Source organism: Heterodontus francisci, chromosome 2 (genome assembly GCF_036365525.1).
Source record: "Heterodontus francisci isolate sHetFra1 chromosome 2, sHetFra1.hap1, whole genome shotgun sequence".
Lineage (NCBI taxonomy): Eukaryota > Metazoa > Chordata > Chondrichthyes > Heterodontiformes > Heterodontidae > Heterodontus > Heterodontus francisci.
In genome coordinates, this window is record NC_090372.1 from 181,182,686 (window position 1) to 181,205,368 (window position 22,683).

The 22,683-nt window shown below is 40.6% G+C and overlaps 1 protein-coding gene across 1 annotated transcript in view; it reads left to right on the plus strand.

Annotated features, from left to right (window-relative positions):
• Positions 1-22,683, plus strand: part of zeb1b (zinc finger E-box binding homeobox 1b) — a 214,801-nt gene that overhangs the window by 132,893 nt on the left and 59,225 nt on the right. The window contains exon 3 of the mRNA XM_068014511.1: positions 21,535-21,597. Within this exon, the coding sequence (XP_067870612.1) occupies positions 21,535-21,597 (63 nt within the window). The remainder of the gene's footprint in view (positions 1-21,534; positions 21,598-22,683) is intronic.

The window sequence follows — 22,683 nt, forward strand, 5'->3', positions numbered from 1 at the left end:
TGTACAAAACTCTGGTGAAACTGCACCTGGAGTATTGCGTGCAGTTCTGGTCACCGCATTATAGGAAGGATGTGGAAGCTATGGAAAGGGTGCAGAGGAGATTTACTAGGATGTTGCCTGGTGTGGAGGGAAGGTCTTACGAGGAAAGGCTGAGGGGCTTGAGTTTGTTTTCATTGGAGAGAAGGAGGAGGAGAGGTCACTTAATAGAGACATATAAGATAATCAGAGGGTTAGATAGGGTGGATAGTGAGAGTCTTTTTCCTCTGATGGTGATGGCAAACACGAGGGGACATAGCTTTAAGTTGAGGGGTGATAGATATAGGACAGATGTTAGAGGTAGTTTCTTGACACAGAGAGTAGTAGGGGCGTGGAACGCCCTGCCTGCAACAGTAGTAGACTCGCCAACTTTAAGGGCATTTAAGTGGTCATTGGATAGACATATGGATGAAAATGGAATAGTGTAGGTCAGATGGTTTCACAGGTCGGCGCAACATCGAGGGCTGAAGGGCCTGTACTGCGCTGTAATGTTCTAATTCTAATTCTAAAAAAACTAACGGGGGAGAAGGATTCGGGTGAAGGGAGATTTCGAAATCCAAAAATAAAAGTTGAGGTAATTTTTAAAAAAAAGTATATTGATGTGGGTAAAGACCAGCTGAGTGGTACAGGAAAGGACCAAGAGTTTCAAAGTAATAGTGCATCAGAAAGTAAGGTCCGTGCAAGGAATAGTATTTGAAAAAAAATTGAAGTCACTTTATCTGAATGCGTGGAGCATCCACAGTAGGATAGATGAATTAGCGGTACAAATGGAGATAAATGGTTTCGATCTAATCGACATTACAGAGATAGGGTTACAAGGTGATCAAAGTTGGGAAATAAAATAAATAGAATTCCAGGGTACACAATATTTCAAAAAGTCAGTTAGAATGGAAAAGGACGAGGGGTAGCCCTGATAAAGGATGACAAGTCATTAGACAGAAAATCAGGAAGTCTAATCAGTTTGGGTGCAGATTAGGAAAAGTAAGGGTCAGAAAACGCTGGTGGGAGTCGTTTATAGGCCCCTTAATAGCAGTTATTCTGTTGGACAGAGCATTAAACAAGAGGTTATTGGAGCTTGTAACAAAGGCAATCTAATAGTTGTGGGGGACTTTAATCTTGATATAGACTGGACCAGTCAAATTGGCAAATATAGTCTGGAAGATGAGTTGCAGAATGCTTTTTGAAAGTTTCCTGGAGCAATATGTTGTGAAACCAACCAGGGATAAAGCTATTTTAGACCTAATAATGTGCAATGAAGCAGGATTAATTAGTAATGTCATAGTAAATGATCCAGTGGCAAATAGTGATCATAATCCAATTGAATTCCACATTAAGTTTGAAAACGACATACTCCAGTCACAAACAAGAATCTTAAATTTAAATAAAGCCAATTATGTAGGTCTGAGGGGCGAGCTGGCTAAGATTGATTGGGTAAAATGACTAAAAGGTAGGGCGGTAAATAAACAATGGGAAACATTTAAAGAAACAATTCAAAATGTTCAACAAAAATACATTCCATTGAAAAACAAACTCTGCGAGGAAGATCCATCCGTGGCTTACTAAGGAGGTAAAGCATAGTATTAGATTAAAATAAGATGGTTATAATGTTGCAAAGAACAGTAAGTCTGAGGATTGGGAGTGTTTTAGAAATCAGCAGAGGGCCACCAAGAAGTGAATAAAAAGGGAAAAAATAGAATGAGAGTAAACTAGCCAGGAATTCAAAATAAAAGCAAAATACTGCGGATGCTGGAAATCTGAAATAAAAACAAGAAATGCTGGAACCACTCAGCAGGTCTGGCAGCATCTGTGGGAAGAGAAGCAGAGTTAACGTTTCGGGTCAGTGACCCTTCTTCGGAACTTCGGACCCTTCCGAAGAAGGGTCACTGACCCGAAACGTTAACTCTGCTTCTCTTCCCACAGATGCTGCCAGACCTGCTGAGTGGTTCCAGCATTTCTTGTTTTTATTTCAGGAATTCAAAAACCGACTGCAAGAGCTTTTATAAGTATATAAAAAGGAAGAGAGTAGTTAAAGTGAACCTTGTCCCTTTTGGAAGCAGAGACCGGATCAATTATCATGGGGAATGATGAAATGGCAGTCATTGAACAAATATTTTGTGTCTCTCTTCACAGTAGAAGACACAAGATGCATACCAGAATGGAGGGTAACCTAGGGGATAATGAGTGAGGAAATTAAGATAAATAATATAAACCAAGAAAAAGTCCTGGAGAAATTCAAGGGACTATAATCTGGCAAATCTCCAGGATCTGATCGCCTACATCCTCAGGTTCTAAAAGAGATAGCTACAGTGATAGTGGGTGTGCTGGCTATGTTTTTCCAGAACCTTCTTGATTTTGGGATGGTCTCAGCCAATTGGAAGTTAGCAAATATAACGCTACTATTCAAGAAAGGAGGGAGAGAGAAAATGGAATTACAGGCCAGTTAGCCTGACATCAGTTGTTGGGAAAGTGCTGGAATCTATTAAGGACGTCTTAACAGTACACTTAAACATAGTATGATTAGAACGAGTCAGTATAGTTTTACAAAAGAGAAATCCTGTTTGACAAATTTGTTGGAGTTTTTTGAGGATGTAACCAGTAGGTAGATAAAGGGGAACCAGTAGAAGTAGATGTAGTATTGGATTTCCAAAAGACATTCCATAAGGTACCACACAAAAGGTTAATAAACAAGATAACGGCTCATGGAGTTGGGGCTGATATATTAGGATGGATAGAGGATTGGTTAACCGACCAGAAGCAGAGAGTAGGTATAAATGGGGTGTTTTCAAGTTGGCAGGCTGTGACAAGTGGAGTGCCGCAAGGATCAGTGCTGGGGCTTCAGCTATTTATTGACTTGGATGAAGAGACAGAGAGTAATGTTTATAGTTTAGTTTAGTTTAGAGATACAGCACTGAAACAGGCCCTTCGGCCCACTGAGTCTGTGCCGACCATCAACCTAAGTCTAAGTTTGCTGGCAATGCAAAGCTAGGAGGAAATGCAACCTGTGAGGAGGACACAGAGGCTGCAAAGAGATATACACAAGTTAAGTGAGTGGACAACAAGGTGGCAGATGGAGTATGATGGGGGGAAATGTGAGATAGTTCACTTTGGTCGTAAGACTAGAAAAACAGAATTTTTTTTTAAAGATGTGGAACTTGAGTGTTTATGTTCAGAGGGACTTGGGTGTATCTGTACCAAGAAAACAAAAAGTTATTATGCAGGTACAGCAAACATTTAGGAAAGCAAATGCATGTTACCCTTTATTGCAAGGGGATTGGAATTCAAGAATAAAGATATCCTGCTGTAATTGTACGGGGCTTTGGTGAGACCACACCTGGAATAGTGTGCAATTTTGGTCTCTATATTTAAGAAAGGATCTACTTGCATTGGAGGCAGCACAGCGAAGGTTCAGAAGATTGGTCCCTGAGATGAGATGAGAGAATTGTCCTATGATAGGCTGAGTAAATTGGTTGTCTATTCTCTGGAGTTTAGAAGAATGAGAGGTGATCTCATTGAAACCTTCAAGATTATGAAGGGGCTTGACTGGGTAGCTACTGAGACATGTCCCCCGGGTGGGGAATCTAGAACAAGGAGTCAAAGTTTCAGGATGTGGGGCCAATCATTTAGGACTGAGACATAGATAAATTTTTTCATTCAAAAGGTAAGTGTCTAGGCCGTGATCCTCGGACTCTATTTATCTGCTTCTCTCTCGGCGTTCTCCCCTCAGGTCTGCTCCACTCCTGGAAGTTAAGTCTAGAGGTAATAAAGGCATAGATGAGGGTTTCAGCAACAAATGAGCTGAGACAAGAACGGAGATGGGCAATATTATGAAAGTGAGAGCAGGCAGCCTTGGTGATGCAGAAGAGATGGAGTTGGAGCTCGGCTCAGGGTCAAATAGGATGTCAAAGTTGCAAACAGTCTGGTTCAGCCTCAGACTGACTAGGGAGAAGGATGGAGTCAGTTGGTAAGAACCAAAGACAATGGCTTGGATCTTCCCATTATTTAGTTGGAGGAAGTTTCTGCTCATCCCATACGGGACAACCTAGGGAGTTACATCTCAATCGATTTAGAGGGCTACACACTGACCAAGAGAAACCCATACACCGCTGAAATGGATTTACAGAATAAACCTTCAGGGAATCATTACTGACCATTGATTTGCCCACTGAACCCACAGAGGAAGACTCGCTATATTTTTTAAAAAAAACAACTGCTGTCAGGTTTGTAGACCTTGGTTTGTGGAGTGCTTTATGTTTGGTGTGCTTATTTTGCAAAAGTCTTGTTCTACACCTGTGGGATGATGGTAGGTTAATTGGATATTTTAAAACTTTATTATAACATTATGGTACTAAGTGTACCGAGTATAACAATGTTTTGATCCATCTGATGCAAGGCACCTGGTGTAAGGTGCTCTGCTTACAACCAGGAATGGCTCTTCTAATCTCTGCCATGCAAGATGTTTCAGGGAAGTGGTTGCTAACAATTTTTAAAACTCCTCACTTTAGTTTGTAAAACCTTGCTGTGCACAAAATCGTTGCCATTTTATCTCTTAGAACTGCACCAGATGTTTTGGGACATTCAAAAGAGTGCTCAATAGATGCAATTCTTTTGTCTTTAGGGAGAATCGGCAACAGTGCAAACTACAGGTGATTTTGATGGCCTTTTCTTATTACATATTTCCTCATGCCGCTAAGAATCTTATAAGGAAGGCGCTGACTGGCCAGTTGAGTACAAAAGCTGTAGAATCTGCTGGAGCAATCCAGGGTGAAAATAATTAATTGGAGGGCCAACTTCAATGGGGTGAGAGCAGATCTGGCCCAGGTAATTGGAATCAAAGATTGGCAAGCAAAACTGTAGCAGAACAATGGGCTGCTTTCAAACAGGAGTTAGCTGAGGTACAGTCAAGCTATAGTCTCACGAGGGGGAAAGGTAGGGCCAACAAATCCAGACCTTCCTGGATGATAGAGGTAAAGAGTAGGATGAAGTGGATAAAGGGTGCTTATGACAGATGTCAGGTCGATAATACAAGTGAGAACCAGGCTGAATGTAGCAAGTTTCAGAGGGGGAGTGAAAAAGCGAAGAGAGAGTATGAGAAGAGACTGGCAGCTAGCATAAAGAGGAATCTAAAAGTCTGCTGTAGGCATATGAATAGTAAATTGGTGATAAAAGGAGGTATGGGGCTGATTAGGGACCTTTAAGGGGCTTTACACATGGAGGCAGGGGGGCATGGTTGAGGTATTAAATTAGTATTTTGCAAGTGTCTTTACCAAGAAAGAAGATGCCCAAGTCATGGAGGTAGTTGAGACAGTGAATGGTTTAAAGATTGTTAGAGGAGGTATTAGATAGGCTGGCGACACTTAAAGTTGGTAAGTCACCAGGACTAGATGGGATGCATCCTAGGATACTGAGGAAAGTATGGGTGGAAATCGTGGAGGCACTGGCCAGAACCTTCCAAACCTCTCTAGATACAGGAATGGTGCCAGAGGACTGGAAAATTGCAGGATGAGGGACCTCCATTACATGGAAAGATTGGAGAAGCTGGGATGGTTCTCATTGAAGTAGAAAAGGTTGTGGGCATTTGATGTGCTATGTAACAGGCTGGTCGGCAAAGTTAGAACCCATGGAATAAAAGACAGTCACAGCATGGATATGAAATTGGCTGAGTGACAGGAAACAAGACCGTGGTGGTGAACATTTTGTTTTTGGACTGGTGGAAGGTATCCAGTGAGGTTTCCCAAAGGTCGATGTTGGAACCCCCGCTTTTCCTCATATTTATTCATGACTTAGATTTGGATGTACAGGGTGCAATGTCAAAATTTGCGGATGGCATAAAACTTGGAAGTATTGTGAACTGTGAGGAGGATAGTGATGAACTTCAAGAGGGCATAGACAAGCCATTGGAATGGGTGAACAAATGGAAGATGAAATTTAATTCAAAGTAGTAAGAAGTGATTCATTTTGGTAGGAAGAATGAAGATGGGCAATATAGGTGAAAGGGTACAATCCTCAAGCGGGTGCAGGAGCAGAGGGATAATGGGGGTATATGTGCACAAATCATTGAAGATGGCAGGGTAGTTTGAGAAAGCAGTTGATAAAGCTTATGGGATCCGATCCCGGGCTTTATAAGTAGGGGCATAGAGTACAGAAGCAAGGAAGTTATTGATAAACTTGTATGAAACACCGGTTCAGCCTCCACTGTAGTATTGTCAAGTTCTGTGCACCACATCTTCGGAAGGATGTTAAGGCATTAGAGAGGCTGCAGAAAAGATTCACGAGAATGGTTCCAGGGATTAGGAAGTTCAATTATGTGGATAGGTTGGAGAAGCTGGGTTGGTTCTCCTTGGAGAAGACAAGATTAGAGGAGATTTGTTAGAGATGCTCAAAATCATGAGGGGTCTGGACAGAGTAGATAGGGAAAACTGTTCCTGTTGGCGGAAGGATTGAGAACCTGACTACGCCGATTTAAGGTGATTGGCAAAAGAACCAACAGCGACGTGTGGAAAAACTTTTCAATGCGGTGAATAGTTATGATCTGGAATGCACTGCCTGAGAGTATGGTGGAGGCAGATTCAATCGTGGTTTCCAAAGAGATTTGGTCAATTATCCAAAGAGAAAATTTCAAGGACTACAGGGAAAAGACAAGGATGGGGTCTAGGCGAGTTGCTCTTGCAGAAAGCTGGCACAGACACAAGGGGCCAAATGGCCTCCTGTACTGTAACCATTCCATGATTCTAATCATTTCAGGGTCATGAGTTAAACTGATGGAGGTGATGCATGTTTCAGTGAAGTGGTTGCTAATTGCAATTTTAAAAGTTCAATTTTTTTAAACCCAATTTGGTTTATTGCATTCAATTAAGTTTTGAGATATGAGCATCATCCACGTGGGGCACGTTTACTTTACGGTGCCATTTTAAACCCAATGTTTTTACACATGCACAGTTTTATGTAGCTTTTCTCAGGGTCAGAAATTTTGGTTGTTAAAATCTTGGTGAAAAAATAACTAGAAATCCGATATTTAAAGAAGTACTGTTGCAATAAAGATAGTAATTTGACCACAAATGCTTTGTAGATCCCTGCTAGAGTTTAATAATTAATTAGAAAAAGTGCCAGAGGACTGGCAGATAACTAACATAATTCCTATTTTTAAAAAGAGGGACAGAACATACCCAAGGAATTATAGACCGGTCAGCTTGACGTTGATGGTAAAAATGATAATGGAATCCCTACTAAAGGGGGGAATGAAAGAACATCTAGAAAAGAAAAATATAATAACGAATCGGTAGCAAAAGGGAAAATCTTGCTTGACCAACCTTATTGAATTTTTTGAGGAGTTAACAGGAGTAGATATAGGTAATGCAGTAGATATAATTTAACTGGATTTTCAAAAGGGCTTTGATGAGGTGCCCCATAATAGACTAATGAATAAGGTCAGAGAATGTTGAGTCAGGGAACATGTGGCAGAATGGATTGTTAGCTGTTCACTATTTACATTAACAATTTGAACTTTGGATCAAAAATACAATTTCTAAATTTGTGAATTACACCAAATTTTGGGGGGGTGGGGGGTGTAGTTAATACTGAGGAGGACTGTAACAAATCATAGAATGGCATTAATAAACTTGCAGAATGGGCAAATAATTTGCAAATTTAGTTCAATATAGATAAATGTGAGGTAGTACATTTATGGTAAGAAGAATATGAAAATCACTTAATACTTGAAAGTTGGGAGTCTAGGTGGGGTAAAGGAACAAAGGGATCTCTGAGTACAAATACACCAATCACTAAAAATTGCACCACAGGTTAGCAAGACCATAAAAAAGCAAACCAAGAATTAGGCTTTATTTCGAGAGAGAGAGAGAATTGTTAAGTAAGGAAATTATCCTAAACCTGTATTGAACCTTGGTGAGACCACTGAGTGCTGTGTGCAGTTCTGGTCACCATATTATAAAAAGGATATAGAGGCACTGGAGAGGGTGCAGAGAAGATTTACAAGGATGATGCAAGAAATGCATGGGTATACATATCAAGAAAGGATTGACAGGCTGTGTCTGTTTTCTCTTGGGGAAAAAAAGTAGACTGAGGTGTGACCTAACCAGGTTTTTAAAATTATGAAAGGTTTTGCTAGAGTGAAAAGAGAGAGAATGTTGCCACTTGTGGGGAAGAGCATAACTGGAGACCATCAATATGAGAGTCACCAAGAAATCAAATAGGGAATTCAGAAGAAACATCTTTACCCAAAGCTGGTGAGAAGGTGGAACTCTACCACAGAGATTGGTTGCGAATAGGGGAGGCTAGACAGTCATATGAGGGAGAATGGACTCGAGGGTTTTTAAAATTCTTTTATGGGATATGGGTGTCGCTGGCTAGGCCAGCATTTGTTGTCCATCCCTAATTGCCCTTGACCACTGAGTGGCTTGCTAGATCATTTCAGAGGGCAGTTCAGAGTCAACCACATTGCTGTGGGTCTGGAGTCACATGTAGGCTAGATCTGGTAAGGATGGCAGATTTCCTTTCCTAAAGGACATTAGTGAACCAGATGGTTTTTTTTTTAATGACAGTTGATAGTTTCATGGCACTATTACGGAGACTAGCTTTCAATTCAAAATTGTTATTAATTAACTGAACTTACTTAATTGAATTTCCATTCCACCAGCTGCCATGGTGGGATTTGATCCCATGTCCCCAGGGCATTGGCCTGGCCTCTGGATTAAGAGTTCAGTGACATTACCACCACATCCCTGTCTCGATAGATTTAGAGGAAGCTCGAATGGAGCATAAATGCTGGCATGAACTAGTTGGGCTGAATGGCCAGTTTCTGTGTCATAAGTTTATGTAATCCTACATACCTGCTACCCACAACAGGTGTCATTCTTCCCCCACCACCACCTTCTTTGGCCTCCTTGTCGCGAGAGACGAGGGTAAGCGCCTGGAGGTGGTCAGTGGTTTGTGAAGCAGCGCCTAGAGTGGCTATAAAGGCCAATTCTAGAGTGACAGACTCTTCCACAGGTGCTGCAGAAAAATTGGTTGTCGGGGCTGTTACACAGTTGGCTCTCTCCTTGCGCTTCTGTCTTTTTTCCTGCCAACTGCTAAGTCTCTTCGACTCGCCACACTTTAGCCCCGCCTTTATGGCTGCCCGCCAGCTCTGGCGATCGCTGGCAACTGACTCCCACGACTTGTGATCAATGTCACAGGACTTCATGTCGCTTTTGCAGACTATACAAAAGCATACAAAGTTTATTACATTGATTGCGGAAGTACCCTCAAAGACCAACATGAGTAATCTTCTAATAGATCACATTTCACTTTAACCAATTTCACTTCAACCAATTTAATTTTAAAGATTGCTTTCTCTGTAAAGCAGAAAAAGCAATTTCATTTTGTGCTACATTCAAACAATGTTTATAGTGATCATCATTAACGCTAGCTACTTAAGTGATCTTGTCGTTTCCAGATCATTGCTTTTTTTTTAGTCATTTACTGTACATTCGCAGCCAATCTTCCTGATGTAAGCACTTAACAGGATGTTAATGGTACACTGCTGCTCTATTATTGTCTTCCTGTTTTATCTTATTGTTTGTTATTGCCTTTCTTTTCATTGCTTTTAATTCCTTTCCACTCATGAAGACTAATTAGTCAACTGCATTGTGCTTCATTGTATTGTGTCAAGATTTCACAGAGATCCATGTTAACAATGCAACAAAAGGTACATAATTTATATAGGCTGTTCTATCTGAAAGTTTATGGGCAGAAATCCATCACAGACCATCCTGACTTGGAACTATATCACTCTTCCTTCTCTGTCGCTGGGTCAAAATCCTGGAACTCCTTCCCGAACAGCACTCTGGATGTACCTACACCGCATGGACTGCAGTGTTTGAAGAAGGCGGCTCACCACTACATGATCATGGGTAATTAGGAATGTGCGATAAATGCTGGCCTTGCCAACGATGTTCACATCCCAAGAATAAATTAAAAAATAGACATGTAGCAGATGCAATTTAATGCAGGTAAGTAAGAAAGGATACATTTTGGGAGGAACAGCATGGAACAATATGTAAGATAAATGGTACTGTTTGAGTGGGGTGCAAAAGCAGAGGGACCTGGGAGTGCATATTCACAAATCGTTGAAGATGGCAAAGTAAATTGATAGGCAGTTAAGAAAGTGTATAATTGACTTGGCTTTGTAAATAGAGGCATTGAATACAAAAACAAGGAAGTCACTTGAAGCTTATAAATTACTTCTTGGGTCTCAATTGGAGTATTGTGTACAGTTCTGGGCACCACCTTTTTTGGAAGAATGTCAAGACCTTGGCGAGGGTACAGAGGAAGTTTATCATATGGTAGCAAGGATGAGGGACCTCCATTATGTGGAGAGATTGGAGAAGCTGGGATGGTTCTCATTGAAGCAGAAAAGGTTGTGGGTAGACCTAATAGAGGTATTCATAATTGAGGGTTTTTTCTAGGGCAAGGGAGGTGGAACTGTTTCTTGTGGCAAGTAGGTTGGTAACCTGAGGTCACAGATTTAAATTAATAGGCAAAAGAACTAGAGGGGAAATAAGGAGAATTTTTTTTCAAAGAGGTTTCTTTATATCTGGAACAGAATATCTGAAAGGATGGTGGACGAGTTTCCATAGGAAATTTCAAACGGCAATTGGACATGCACTTGGAGACCAATTTGCATGGTTGAGTAAAAAGTTAGGATGTGGGACTGAATTGAACACCTCATTCAAAGAGCTGCTGCAAGCACAACCAATTGGCTGCCTCCTGTGCTGTAAGATTCTTGGATTCTGTTTAGAAGATGAGTGCCTTAAATAATTTGTGGTTAGCTCTGTATAAAATGAGCAACTTTCCAACAATTTGAAAAGAAGCAAAAATTATTCTTCATAGAAAGAAAAGGAGGCAGAGCAGACATTAAGAATTACGGTTCTGAAGAAGGGTCACTGACCCGAAACGTTAACTCTGCTTCTCTTTCCACAGGCACAGTGGAGCAGTGGTTAGCACCGCAGCCTCACAGCTCTAGCGACCCGGGTTCAATTCTGGGTACTGCCGGTGTGGAGTTTGCAAGTTCTCCCTGTGTCTGCGTGGGTTTCCTCCGGGTGCTCCAGTTTCCTCCCACATGCCAAAGACTTGCAGGTTGTTAGGTTAATTGGCCATTATAAATTGCCCCTAGTATAGGTAGGTGGTAGGGAAATATAGGGACAGGCGGGGGGATGTGATAGGAATATGGGATTAGTGTAGGATTAGTATAAATGGGTGGTTGATGGTCGGCACAGACTCGGTGGGCCGAAGGGCCTGTTTCAGTGCTGTATCTCTAAACTAAAACTAACCTAAACAAAACTAGATGCTGCCAGACCTGCTGAGTGGTTCCAGCATTTCTTGTTTTAATTAAGAATTACTAACCCATCAGTGTATTATCTTATTTGTATAAAATTCTAACTAGAATTATTCAAACCAGGTTAAAGACAACATTTGTCTAAACAACCTAGAGAACAGGCGGGTTTTAGGGAAGGATACTCTACAACAAACCATCTACATACAATGAACCACCTCATTGAGAAGGCAAACTAATATTAGTTGAACCTGTGCATTGGGTTTATTGACCATGCAAAGGCATTCGATCAGTGGACCACAGATTTATTTCTAGCTTTAAGGAAAACGGGAACAAATGAGGGATATGTGAAGATCATAGAGGACATTTACACAGATTGTTATGAAAGTGCTTCCATTATTTTTAATAATTTTATTTTTTGAGGATTTGTGTTAACACTGAAAAGATTTCATGGGTGTGTTTTTTTTTTAACCAAGTTCACCAACAGGACTTGAGATGTGGTTTGAAAGTCATGTGATTTGGGCTCAGGAAACAGCAGAACCCTTGGTGACTTGGGGAAAAATGATTACAGAGAAGCCATATGTTGAGGTTTATGGAGGTCAAGAGGTCGACTTTCTGTTTGGGGTTTGGTTATTTCAATTTGTTGTTATGTGAACTGCTTGAAGATAGTTGATTTCCTTCCAAGGAAAAACAAATCACCCAGCTCACCACCACCTCTAACTTTTTGAAGAGATCCTGTCAAGATTCAGTGTGGGAGAACAAAATATCCCTGGTGCTGTATAGCTCCCAAGGAGCTGAAAAGAAATCGTGCAATTCAGATGTGTGCTGGCAGAAAAACCTGGATGCCACATTTCTCCTAGAAAGTCTTCTGGAATAATTCTCGACATCTCCAGAACGGACTGCTTCTGAAACGATCCCAGTGACCCATCTCCATATACCTGGATGCTAGAGCAAAAAAGGGACGACTGACTTCCTTCCATATCATCATTTTTCATCAAGAATTATCAAGTATTTGGTCAAAGTAGTTTTTTTGGTCTCTTTTTTTTTTGTAACGGACCTCTGCAGAGTGAATTTGTGTTTTTTCCAGTGTGTGTGTGTAATTGGGGAATTTTAAAACAAAAGGGAACTTTCATATTTTAATCAGTATGTTAATGCTTTGCTTTGTTATTGGTTAAGTCCTGTTTTATAATAAACTGATAATTTTGTTTATTTAAGAAACCTTGGTGTATTTTATTGTGGGATAAAAAATAGAGTATATGATTGGCTGTATTGGTAACCGGGTAAACATTTAAATAGATGTTGTGACCTGGAGAGTGGAACTAGAAAAGGCAGTGCACTCCTCCTGCCTCGGTCATAACAAGATGCTACAGCCAGAAAACACATGGACAAAGATGCAACGCAGTTGATAAATACTGATAGAGGACTGAAACACGGGGATACAATCTCACCAAAAATATTCACCACCAGTAATGGAAGACATTTTCAAGAAGATACCCTTGAAGAGAGGATTAGATATTGATGGAGGTAAGCTAACAATCTTTTGCTTTGCAGATGGTGTCACACTAATTATTTAATTAGTTAAAGACTTGAAAGTGCAACTAAATAACTTGAATAAAGGGTGTTAAAAATATTGGACTGAAAATGCACAAAAGAAAAACCAAGTACATGGTAAACTTTAAGACCAAAGCTACCATACAAATTGAAGAGCAAAGAACTGAAAATGACTGAATGCAAATATCTGGGCCAAACATTAAAGATGGAGGATTGTACAAATGAAGAGGTACTGAGTAGGATTGGGGTAGGATGGAGATGTTTCAGAAGATAGAGATATCTGTGTGATAAAATACCATTGGCATTAAGTAAGAGGGTGTATGATCACTGTGTGCTACTGACTGTGACACAAGGGGTGGAATCGGGGACAACTACAAAATATATAGAGCAAAAACTGTGTTCCGCTCAGAGCAATGGGCCAAATTGAAGTTTGTGTTGTTTTTCCCCTCAAAATAATTGTTCATATGGCTGTAACATTTTCTGTTAGAACCAGCCCGTTAATTCTTATCCAGTTACTGATTGAAGTCAGTTTGTAAACCTTGTGATAAAATTTGCATTTTCGTTTAGGGTTTCTTGTGCTTATTTTTAAATAACACACTTAGAATAAAGGCTATATTTTCATTTAAAAGTTGACATATTTGTTTGGAGAATTTCTAAACACTTTGCTAGAAAGTTCTTCTGTAGCATCTCAGTCACAGCATTGCATGCTTTATATGCTACTGCTGTATTCATCTGGAACTTGTGCTGCCTGTCTGCCCATACCTGTCATGATGCCACTAACCATTTCTGCAGGCCTTGGGCAACCCACATTGGAAATAGTTTAGAGGAGCAATGCCTTGGGTGGCTCTGCTTTGTCATCTGCAACCATAACTTGAAACTCATACCAGGGGATGGACAGCATTATCTGTGGCTCTCAAGGTCACTATGGTCCTTCACCAATATGCCACAGACTCCTTCCAAGATGCAGCAAGTGACATTAGTGACATCTCAGTTTACTGTACACAGTTTTATCCTGGATACCACTGAAGCACTCTAAGCCTGAAGGAATGGTTTCATTTCTTAACCTATGGAACCATTCTGCTAAATCTCCTCTGCACCCTCTCAAGGACCCTCATCCTTCTGAAAGTATGGTGGCCAGGAATGGATGCAATACTCTAGTTTTGCCTAACCAGAGCTTTATAAAGCATAACCCCCCAGCTTTTGTACCCAGTACCTCCATTTATGAAGCCCTCGATCACATGTGCTTTGCTAACTACGCTCTCAACATATGCTTCTACCTTTAAAGATCTATGCACATGAACCCCCAGGTCCCTCTCTCCCTGTACTCTCTTTTAGGACTGTGCCATTTAGTCTATAGTGCCTCGCCTTACCCCTTTTGCCAAAATGCATCACCACACATTTCTCTATTAAATTCTATTTGCCACTGGTTTGCCCATTCTGCTACCCTATCTCTGTCCTTTTGCAGTTGATTGGAATCATCCTCACTGCCACACTTCCAAGTTTGGTATCATCTGCAAATTTTGAAATTTTACTCTATATTCCAATATCCAGGCCTTTTCTGTGCATCAAAAAAGCAGTGGTCCTAACACTGACCCTTGGGGAACACTGCTGTTTGCAATCTTCCAAGTCTGAAAAAACAGCCTTTTACCATAACTTGCTGTTTTCTGTCCTTAAGTCAATTTTTTTTAATCCAAGGTAACACTGACCTTCCTATTCCATGAGCCTGAATTTTGGTAACCAGCCTTTTATGTGGTGCTTTGTTAAAATCCATATAGACAACATCCATTGCTTTCTCTTCAACTTTCTTATTTACTTCATCAAAAAAATCAATTAGTTTCATCAGGTATGATCTGCCTTTTTACAAATCCGTGCAGGCTCTCCCTAATTAACTCAAACCTCTCCAAGTGCCACCCCTTGAGAGAGGTAAGCGTGTGGTGGCCGGCTCAACCTCCTCCAGTGGCAACCTTTCTTAAATTGTCAAGAGAGAATAGATGATTAATGATTATCTTGAGTTGTTTAAAGAATGTGCTTGTCATGTTGGATTGGCTTATTTCAGTGTGTCACATGTGATGTGTGGGATAGTGAGGGTTCCAGTAGTGATCAGAGTATGTGGTGTACAATGTGGCAGTATGGGGAGAAGGAGGTGGAGTGAAGTGTGGTGTAGTGATTGTTAGAATATGAAAGGAATCTGGGTACCCTGTCAGTGCTTCTAGCAGTCATGTCTTTCTTCCAAAGTGTTCCTTTTTGTCTGCCATCCGAGTGCATCTCGTTTTAAGACATTCTGGCTAACTTTTTGTGGCATCAGTGAAGCCTGGTTTCCTGCCTACAACACTATGAGCTCCCAGCACCAATTTCATGTGCTGGCTGGGACCAAGCAAAACAGTAATGAAACTTAATGATAGGCATTCTCAGCCATTTTGTTTATGTAGCCTCACAAGCTTTGAGGAGAACTGGACAAGAGCAAGAAAGTTGGATGAAATGTAATGTAAGGGAGAGTGATCCGTGTGTGGTCTGGACCAGAACTGGGAGATTGAATTTCACTAGAAAACTCTGGCATTATGCAACTTCCATGTGAAGCCAGTCCCCATGAAGTGATAGGGTTAGTGTTAAGTAACTATTCTGGCTTTTTTGGTTTGTCACAATGAACTGGCACAATGGTGTAGGTTCTGGGGTTTTATACAGTAAATGGCAACCTGCAACACCACCAATTTATGATGTTGTGACATTTTAATATGTATATTTAGTTTACTATCAACCTAGACTATATAGTACGTAGCAAATGCATATTATTTGAAGAATGATGAGTAGGTAATCTCCCTTGTTATTATTGTAATATTACATTGTTCACCAAATGATATAAATGGCCAGCTAATTTGCTTGGTGGCATTGTTTGAGGAATGAATATTGGCCAGAGCAGGAGATATTGGGACCAGTGTATGCAAATGTAATTGATTTGTCAATCTGAAGTCATGCAATGTGCCCTTATTTTTAATATAATTAGCTTTTCTATTAAACCATATGGCGTTTTGGAAAGCAGAGGAGTAGAGTTGGTTAGAGCATACAAGCTTTTCTGCAGCAGCTGGAAGATGAAAGCTGAGGCGCTGTGATGCTGCCACTGATAAAGGAGAATAATTACAGCATTGCAAGTTTACGTAGGCAGTTCCATTATGAATGTATACATAGGAACTTAAGTTGGCATAGTGCATCAGATGTAAGGTTTCTAACATATTTAGAGATAATTTATTATAATGTAGAAGTCACTTCCACCAGCCACTTTTGCTAAATTCCTAACCCTGATCCAGGAACTGGCTTTAATTTCTTGAAAGTGACATTGCATTATTCTTTGCTCCCACTGTTCCTACCTATCAAGAGCTACCTCCCGTTACTTGCTACAGTCAACAAAACCAGTACCCCATCACCAAAGAACAAAGAACAGTACAGCACAGGAACAGGCCATTCGGCCCTCCAAGCCTGAGCCGATCTTGATGCCTGCCTAAACTAAAACCTTCTGCACTCCCTCTATTCCCATCCTATTCATGTATTTGTCAAGATACCTCTTAAACGTCTCTATGATACCTGCTTCCACCACCTCCCCCGGCAACAAGTTCCAGGCACTCACCACCCTCTGTGTAAAGAACTTGCCTCGCACATCCCCTCTAAACTTTGCCCCTCTCACCGTAAACCTATGTCCCCTAGTAACTGACTCTTCCACCCTGGGAAAAAGCTTCTGACTATCCACTCTGTCCATGCTGCTTATAACTTTGTAAACCTCTATCATGTCGCCCCTCCACCTCCAACGTTCCAGTGAAAACAATCCGAGTTTATCCAACCTCTCCTCATAGCTAATGCCCTCCAGACCAGGCAACATCCTGGTAAACCTCTTCTGTACCCTCTCCAAAGTACCAGTCCAATGCTCCGACCCCAAAATTTCCTTTCACTTCTGTCACGTTCCCAATGCAGCACTCAAGTACTTCAAATACTGGAATACATCTCCCTTCGTTTTAATACCAAATGGATTATTTCACTAATAGTCCATCCAACACACTTCTCCCACTTACTGCACCTTAGACCATCCTCCCGACACTACTAAAGCCATATTAACCCTGCCCCATACCACACTACATGCTTCCAAACCTACAACCTGAAGTATCTTCTTACCATCTTCCTTTGAATTCTGGAAAAGTAAATTTTAAAATAAGCGCAATTGAAATTAAGCGTGTCCAAACTAAACAACAATAATAATTGAAGCCACAGATTTATAATTTTCACAAATGTTGACATGACCATGTAATTTGAATCTGAAAAAAAAACTAATTACAATTTTAATTGTATAATGTACCAATCAAATGCAATAACAGCATGAAATAACACACACTTCAGGCTGGATTTTCTTCTCCCACCGGTGCAAAAAATGACAGCCCGCACACACCACCATGTGCGGCGGGCCAGGATAATGAGCCGGTTGGCGCCCCCCCCCCCCATCACATGGAGGGGGTGGGCTCTCTGACGCCAGCAATGGTGTTAGCTGCCTGTGCGCTAGCACCATTTTTAAAGGGCAGCCAGTCCTGCTGGGTTATTTAACTTTTTAAAGGGCTATCCCGCCCCCCCCCCCCCCCCCCCCCACAATGTACTGTTGATAAATCCATCTCCCCTCCTCTTCACCCCCGCAATAACAATTAATTTTAACATTTGCCCTTATCTTCCCCCCCCCCCCCCCAAAAAAAAAGCGATCAATGTATAATGGTCTCCCCTTCCCATCCTCCCCTACATTAGTAATTTGCATTAGAGCCTGTCTTCTCCTTTTTTTCCCCCCCCCCCCCCCCCCAACTGTGTGTAAAAATCATGTTCCTCCCTTCTCCACCACGGTGGCGCCGCCTTTCCCTGAAAGTGAAGGCATGAGAGTGCCAGCTGCCACTCGGAAGATTGTGGCCCGAAGGTAAGATCGTTGTTGATTTTATTTAAATACGTTAATCCAGGTCCCATTGCCCAGTGGCCGGGGGGGGCTGCCACAGAGCCTCGCCGCCGCCAGGAAGATCAGGCCCGGCATCTTCCGGCCCCCCCCCGCCATGGAGCCCAACATCGAGAGCTCAGTAAAATCCCAGCCTTCAACTCGCCATGAGCTTCATCAGTGTGTGAAAGAGACTTATTTAAGGATTAATTTGGAATACTTCCTTAATGCATTTAAAGAAAATTCTATGAAATAAATTTAAATGATTAGTCACAGATAATGGCTAAGCTTTTCTCCATCTGATGCTATTTACCCTTCTGTTTTCCCTCCTTGTACAACCATAAGCTAAAAGTTGAGAAATTTTATGCAGGGCACCATTGGCTCTGGATCTTTATCCATAAGTATTTGAGCCATACAGCTATCCCTTATTCTTACTTTGTTAGTTAAATTCAGCCATGCTGGAAATGTGTATAGGGATTGGCGGCAATGATTTTTCCTCTCTTTTTCCTTTCCCCTCCCACATACTCCAGCTCGTAAGAACTGGGGTTGAACAACTTGCAAACATTTGCTACTGAGGCGTTATCAGGAATAATACCTAGTTGAGCAGGGTATTGCAGGGTGATGAAGAGTTGAACTGTTCAGGAGAAAAGGGAAGGGAAGAAATTGAAAAAGGAAATCCGAGTGAAAGGTCTAATGGAATTGTTTTGAATTTACCTGAAAATTCAGTCGGTCTGTGATGTAGGGAGCAATGTGCACACATTTTGAATTTTGTAATCTAGCAGCCATCTTGCAGTTTGGCAAAGTCCAATAAAATTCACAAACATATCGGTTCCAAATGTTTTTTTTTGCATTTCTTCTCTTGCAACTCATACTATTTATATGTATCCCTGCAGATATCAATTCATGCAATTCTAAATTATTTCAGATTCCTTTTATGTTGAGTGGCATAAGGAATGTAGCTTTAAACCATCAGTAAGGCCACATGCCTTTTGAAGTTGAACCTGATGCCCTCTAGAAGCATAGAAAGACATGTAGAATGTTATAGGAGTACCAGTAAGCAAGCCACAGATGTTTAGCATAATCTAATGCTTAATCCAACAACCTTGTACTAGTAGTTAGATCTGCAGTTGCACTTGGTAGGCATGGAAGAAGGCTCTGTACAATCATACCATTTTAAGGAAGAGTTCCAAAAACTGGAGGCACGCTGGAAAAAGTTAATTGCTTATTTTTTTTAAAAAGGTTTTGAATTGATACAAAATTAATTAGGGTGCAGCAGTTGTAATGCTCTTGTAAATATGGAAGTCTGTCTTAAGCAATAGCAACTCTTGTGCTGCTTGGTCATAATTCTGTGCAAGACTGACAGCTGAACCACATCTCACTGCTGTAGAGGGTGCTGTTTGCCATGAAGGAGCTCATCTTTACAATACTGAGTCAAAGGTGATGGGAACAAGAGCTTTGATCAGTCTGCCACTTAATTATAAAGCGTTGACTTAAAACTACTTTGCATTGAGCATTGACATTTCACCAGTGACCTTTTAACCTATTAGGGCTTTAAATATTGATTTCAAAGTTATTAAGGCAATAATTTAAAGCATTTTCATGCCATTCTTCCATAATAGGCACTCTTTTTGTTCCTGTAACCGTGGTTGAGTAATTCTTGAAGTTACCTGGCATGAATATAGTTCATACACCAACGAAAAAACTGTTATTTTTAATGACTCATGTGGAAACTTTGTGGGAGGCACAAAGGCACTTACATGCCATTTCACTGTTGCATTTCAGCTATGTTGGCACAGTAAATATTACCACCACTGTGTCTTGAGAAATTCCAAGTACTTATATTTTTGGCACTTCAAGAAATGACTCAACTATAACGTTGCAAAGTATATGGACCAAAAACAATGAATATATTCAAAAGTTGTAACTTTTTCTGAAATGTTGCCATGGGCCTTAAAAAATTCATGTTTTGATTCATGTTCTAGCCGAGTGGAAACTTTGTGACTCTATTCTTTGAATGTGGTTTTTTTTTAATTGACTTGGATGCAATTGACTTGCTCGTGTAGTAGTTATATTTGCGGACTTGTAATGAAGAGGCCTGAATTCAGAATCTGGTGAAGGAGTGTTTAAACTCCACCATGGCGGGTTGAGAATTTGAATTTTAAAAATATGGAAATAAAAGCTGGTTATCAGTAAAATTGACCATGCAGCTGTCTGATTGTCATAATGGGATTGTTCTCTAGACTATGCTCTTAACACAAGCCACTCAGATATATCAAATACTGCAAAGAACATGGACTGGAATGGACTGATAAGGACCACACTCACCACTAAGGGCAACAAATGCAATATTCTGAGAACTAACGCGACATGAAATCCTGAGACATTGATCACAAGTCGTGGGAGTCAGTTGCCAGCGTTTGCCAGAGCTGGCAGGCAGCCATAAAGACAGGGCTAAAATGTGGCGAGTCGAAGAGACTTAGTAGTTGGCAGGAAAAAAGACAGAAGCGCAAGGGGAAAGCCAACTGTGTAACAGCCCCGACAAACAAATTTCTCTGCAGCACCTGTGGAAGAGCCTGTCACTCTAGAATTGGCCTTAATAGCCACTCCAGGCGCTGCTTCACAAACCACTGACCACCTCCAGGCGCGTATCCATTGTCTCTCGAGATAAGGAGACCCAAAAGAAAGAAATTTTTATAATATCCAGTTAATAGAGAATAAGATAATTTGGCCATGAAAAGCTGAATGCTTATGGTTAACGAGTCTCGTAAAGTAAACTTTCTTTAGCTTGAACTGAGTGCTGTCTTTCATGTTTTCACCTTAAAGGCATAAAAGAAGGAAGCAGCTGGAGTTAAATGGTTTCACATGGGCCTACCTCATAGGAAGCGGGTTTCCGGGTTATGTAATTGTCATTGTGATCTCCTGTTATGAAGCTTACAAAATAGCTACATATCTCTGCATACTTTCATTTCAGTTCTTGTGTGCTAGAAATGCTTTACAGCTGTATTTATACTGAGGGCAGTGCATCAGAGAAATAGAACTTTTCTTTACCTGTAGAAAGGTTTAACAATATAAACCTAAAATTCCAAAATACTACACTGATTTGTAATTATAGCAGTATTAAGAAAATTAATAGTTGTGTTTACCTAAACTGTTGAAACCAGATTTGAAGCACTTTGAACATTAACTGATTGCATTAGCCTTTTTTTCACCTAAGTTGCAATGTAATTGTATAAACCGGTTTTAGTCCTTCTCCCAGACTAACTCCAGTGTTGTGTAATTTTTCCCTACCTCATTTAAGTATAGATCTCAGCAGTGTGGGACTTTAACTTGTGTATCCCATTGCCACATTGTCATGTCAATGCTCCACTGTGCCACCAGAATTGAAGTCACTTTGTGGCTTGATGGTAATCACTATTTAGCTGTTAAGATCAGAACATGAACATCTAATGCGATTGAGTATTCTTTCTGCAGCAATGCAATTTAAGTATAAGCAGCACAGTAGAATTGTTGTCAGTTTTAGATGCAGTGCCTTGGAAGCTGGTTGGAAATTTGTGCATTTCATCCTGGCTTTACATGTTTATCAGGACACAAAAATGCACTAGATAATTTAATTTACCTATTTTTAATCACATTTTTATTTGGATTTTGAGACTAATTTCTTTTTGCATTTTAGGAAGGAATGAAAATGCAGACAACCTGGGGCCTGAAGCTCAGACACGCAGTGATGGTTGCACAGGTACAGGCTAAGTCTTTATACGGGTTAAATAACCAATGCAATCCAGTTAATTATCTTGCTTACAGTTCAGTACTTTATCAGAGGTGGAGGAAAGGATAACCAATATAAATCAAAGCTAATTGATTAAAACTAACAGCGAAGATTATTTTCTATTATTTGCTCCAGTTTGTGAATCCAATGTTGAATTAATTAAACATCTAATTCATGCCTTGAATATGAAAAATGAAAGCACATTTCAAGTATTTCACGAATTATAAGGTGGAGCATTGCATTCTGGCACATGTCTTATCTTTCTGTTCACCGTAGCCATTTCCCTGCCTTCTTTACTGAATTTGGATGAATGTCTGTGCAAATGCAATTTAGTAAAACCTCTGGGGGAGCAGAAGAAACTTTCATTCAATGGAAGAATTTCTGTCCCACCCTTTATTCAATTCCCAGTGCTAAGTATCATTTTAGTCACAAACATTCTCTAACTTGTTTTGTTGGGCTTCATTTTAGTAAACTTGGTTTAACCTACTAACTTTTAGATAAATCCTTTCCACAATTCGTTGATCTTCAAATGGACCAATAATGACTTTTTTTTAGGACTTATTTTATGATTATCTAAGTGAGGAATGTCAAGTAAACATTGCTTCAACTCATTTTAGCCACATCACTTCTAGGTCATTTATAATGTGGACAAGCAAAGTAAAGATCTGTTCATTATATCCTAAAAGTTATGGTGATTTTAACCCTCTTAAACAGGCTTAGGTCAGGTAGGAAGTTAAATGGTTTTTTTATTTTAAAAAAAATCCTGACTTCAGCCTGCCCACATCCATTTTTTAATGGATGTAGGATGGGGTGGGCAACCAACCCACTCCCAGGACACTGCATGCCTCATATTTCACTCTCATTTTAATTTAACCCTGGCCAGCCAAGTTTTCTGGGCCTCAGGAAACCTGCGAGCTAAAGGGAGGCGAGGAGTGCTGGATCCAGAAATCTGTGCCTTTTCACTTACCTGTCAGACCCAGTTTACCTGCTTCATCAATACTGCCATAATCAGACATTCTCTTCTCTTCCCACCCGCCACCTCTCCTGCCTCTGACT